Raw genomic sequence first — 3,238 nt, 5'->3', positions numbered from 1 at the left:
TCTTCTCTTTTCTCCACCTCCCCTATCTCCTCCACGTCATGCATATGTAGATATCTACCGACCTATCTCTTTGTAAACGCCTCCTTCATCTTTTCATGAACAGAAACTCCTGCTTTCTCTCGCCTTCCCCTTCATCTTCCTTCCTTCCCTGTCTCCATCTTCTACATATAGTGATACCTCTACCTTCAGCTGTCTATCTATATGCGTCTATGGCGATACAGACACGTACATAGATGTGTATACAGATAGACCTGTTTGTATACGTATGCATGGCCTTGAAGGTGAATGAAAGAAAAATCGCCTCGCTTTGTCTCCTCTCTTTGTCTGTATCTCTCTTTCTCTCTGTCTCTCTGTATCTCTCTTTGTCTCTGTCTGCTCGTATCCCTCTCTCCCTCCTTCTCTCTCTTTGTATCACTCTTTTTTTCCTTCTGTTAAGGAGAAGAGGAAATTCAACGACATGACTCATAAGTGGACGTGTCTGTTACGAGCCTTGAACGGAGAGGACCTGACCTACTGCATTAAGAAGGTCGTCTTCGAGTTAGATCCTTCCTTTGTCAATCCACGCAGAAGTAAGGTCCCATGATCACTTCACAGAAAGAAAGAAAGAACAAGATATCGAAGAAGAAGAAGGAGAAGGAGAAAAAGTCAAAGAAGAACGGGATGCACGGTCAAAGAACTCTAGCCAGCCCCCCCTCGAGTCGCACTCATGTCTTTCTTTTTCTTTCTCTCTTTTCTTTTTCTTCTTACTTTTCTTCTCTTCTTTCTTCTTCTTCTTCTTCATGCGCTCTCTCTCCAGCCATCATAGGGTCAGAGCCATTCACACATACACACACAGGTATACGCATATACACATATATATATGAACTCAAATACATACGCATATATATGTACATATATATGCATATATGCTTACCTGTATTCATATATGCCTGTCACGAGGTTGTTTCAGGTGACCCGGGACTGTATATATATATACCTCTGTGGCTTCTCAAGAGATCGAAGAGAAGAAACGAGGGTGGGAGAGAAGAGAAGAGAAGCAAAAAGAAGAAGAAGGACGGTGTCAGTCGCCCAGCAACTACGTGTATATATGCATGAGAGTGGTGTAGCCATATAAACGTACATATGTATGTATGAATATCCATAGCCTTGGCTATGTGATGCATGTAGTTTGGGTCTGTTGATTTTCTTCTTCTTCTTTTTCTCTTTTTTCTTTCGTATATCTTCTCATATTCACATAAAGAGGCTGGTTCGATGAATAGAAGAAGAACTGCGATCTAAGCGGAAAGTCTAGCGTAGTGAAAAGAAAGAAAGAAAGAGGAATGGGGGGGGGGGAGATTACACATCCATAGAGGGTTTAGAAACTGGCAGGCAGTAGGGAGAAGGGACTTTCCTGGAATTTCACGTTCTCTCCTTCTTCTTTTCTCTCTTTCTTTTTTCTCTCGTTCTTCTCATCTCTTTCTTTCTTTCTCCCTTCAGATTTCTCTTTCTCTGTCTTTTCTCCTGGTTTTATTTCTTCTTCGTCTTCTTTATGTCATCTCTTTTCTTATGAGCATTCATCCTTCCTCCCCCACTACAGCTACTCTCGAGGGTGGACGGCTTGTTGTTTTCTTCTTCTTTTTCTCTTATCTCAAGCAAGCCAGTGACTTCTCCTGCATGAGTTCTATCTATCTACGTCTTTCTTTCCTTCTGTGACTCTCTTCGCCTTTCTTCTCTTCACGCTCCTTCTTTCTTCTCTCCAAACTGCTTTTCTCCCTGTCCGTGTAACGCTCTTGTTCTTCTTCTTGGTCTTCTCCTTGTTGGTCTCTTCCTTCATCTTCTTCTTCATCTTTTTCTTTCTGTCTTTGTGTGTGTTGCTTAGCGATTTCTTCTCCTCCATACGAGGTGGCAGAGGCAGGCTGGGGAGAATTCCAGATATGCGTGAAGGTTTACTTTCTCGATGAAACTCTCCCACCTGCTGAGCTCCGTCATTTCCTGCGAGTAAATCTCAAGTCAAAAGTGATTCGTCTTCATTCATTCACTCTCTCCTCGCATTCTTTCTCTCTCTCTCTTTGAACTCCTCCTTCTTCTTCTTCTCCTGTGCATTTTGTCTTTCTGTTCTTGCGCATCTTCTCATTTCTTTCTTCCTTTTCACGTATCGATAGATAGAGAGATCTGCATATTTATGTCTAGACATTCTCCTGGACGGCTGCCCACATCACAGAGCAGGGCGCCGCATGTATTTATTTCAGATATCAACAGTCTGGGCGCTCGTCGCTCTAACGTACACCTACCACATACGTATACATATATACATGCTTGTATAGATATCTATCTATCTATTTATCTATCTTCTGATCTATATAGGTGTAGCTGTGTCTATTTGTATCGCTATATATACGCAGGCCCTTCCCGCTCATGATGTCTGTAGTGTAAGAGTTGCGTCAGCAGTCACTACTCTTACGTACGTCTAAAGGGACGTGTCTTCACTAGTGATACAACTCCATCCATACAGATATAAGTATGTATACATCTCTACATGCACCTGTGTCACTTTCTCTCTCTCTCTCTCTCTATATATATATATATATATGTGTGTGGTTGCATAGATGAAGAGGTTCTGTGGGGATGTGTGTTTTGAGTGATGGATGAAAAGCAGATCCGAAGGAGGAAGGAAAGCTCATCTTCTCAGTCAGTTATAGAATTTCTAAAAGCTCTCTCTCTTTCCTCGCCTCTTTTACCTCTTCTACTGGCGAGGTTACTGTGACATAGACATAGAGAGATTGATATGTATCGGCTTGAGGCATATATCTATGTATATCTACAGACATGCGGCCTCTCTACTCGTTGTCTTGTAGAAAATGTGTTTCCATGCATGCATGCATATCTATGTATGCGTGCATGCATGTATATATCTATCTGTCTATGTGTATGTGTGTGACAGCTGAATCCTGAGAACGGCCAGCCTGCAGGACCCTGCGTTGCATCAGAGGTAAAATTGTCTTCTGTGGCTCTATAGAGAAACATCTGTATATGTATACACAGAGATCCATATCTGTCTAACTGCTGCCTCTCCGTATATAAGACGACGGACTGGATCGTAGCTGTAGGTAAGACCTTCTGAGCTTGCCTCCTTCCTTTCAGATGTAAGCAGGGGGTGAGTCCTAGACAGAGTGAGAAAGAGCAAACAAGAGTTAAGCGCCCCATGCATGCATGTTTTAGATGATCCAAATCCACGTACATACATATTCATACAGATACA

The 3,238-nt window shown here is 42.3% G+C and overlaps 1 protein-coding gene across 1 annotated transcript in view; it reads left to right on the top strand.

Moving 5' to 3' along the window:
* The window catches only part of CSUI_009533 (gas41), a gene marked incomplete at its 3' end in the record, with an annotated part of 5,048 nt that overhangs the window by 1,030 nt on the left and 780 nt on the right, over positions 1-3,238 (top strand). The window contains exons 2-4 of the mRNA XM_068069648.1: positions 437-569; positions 1,859-1,977; positions 2,921-2,968. Coding sequence (XP_067918375.1) covers positions 437-569; positions 1,859-1,977; positions 2,921-2,968 — 300 coding nt within the window. The remainder of the gene's footprint in view (positions 1-436; positions 570-1,858; positions 1,978-2,920; positions 2,969-3,238) is intronic.

This window comes from Cystoisospora suis, assembly GCF_002600585.1.
Source record: "Cystoisospora suis strain Wien I chromosome Unknown contig_5727, whole genome shotgun sequence".
NCBI classification, from domain to species: Eukaryota; Apicomplexa; class Conoidasida; order Eucoccidiorida; family Sarcocystidae; genus Cystoisospora; species Cystoisospora suis.
Note: the sequence above shows the minus strand (reverse complement) of the source record. Positions and strands in the feature narration are given on the sequence as shown.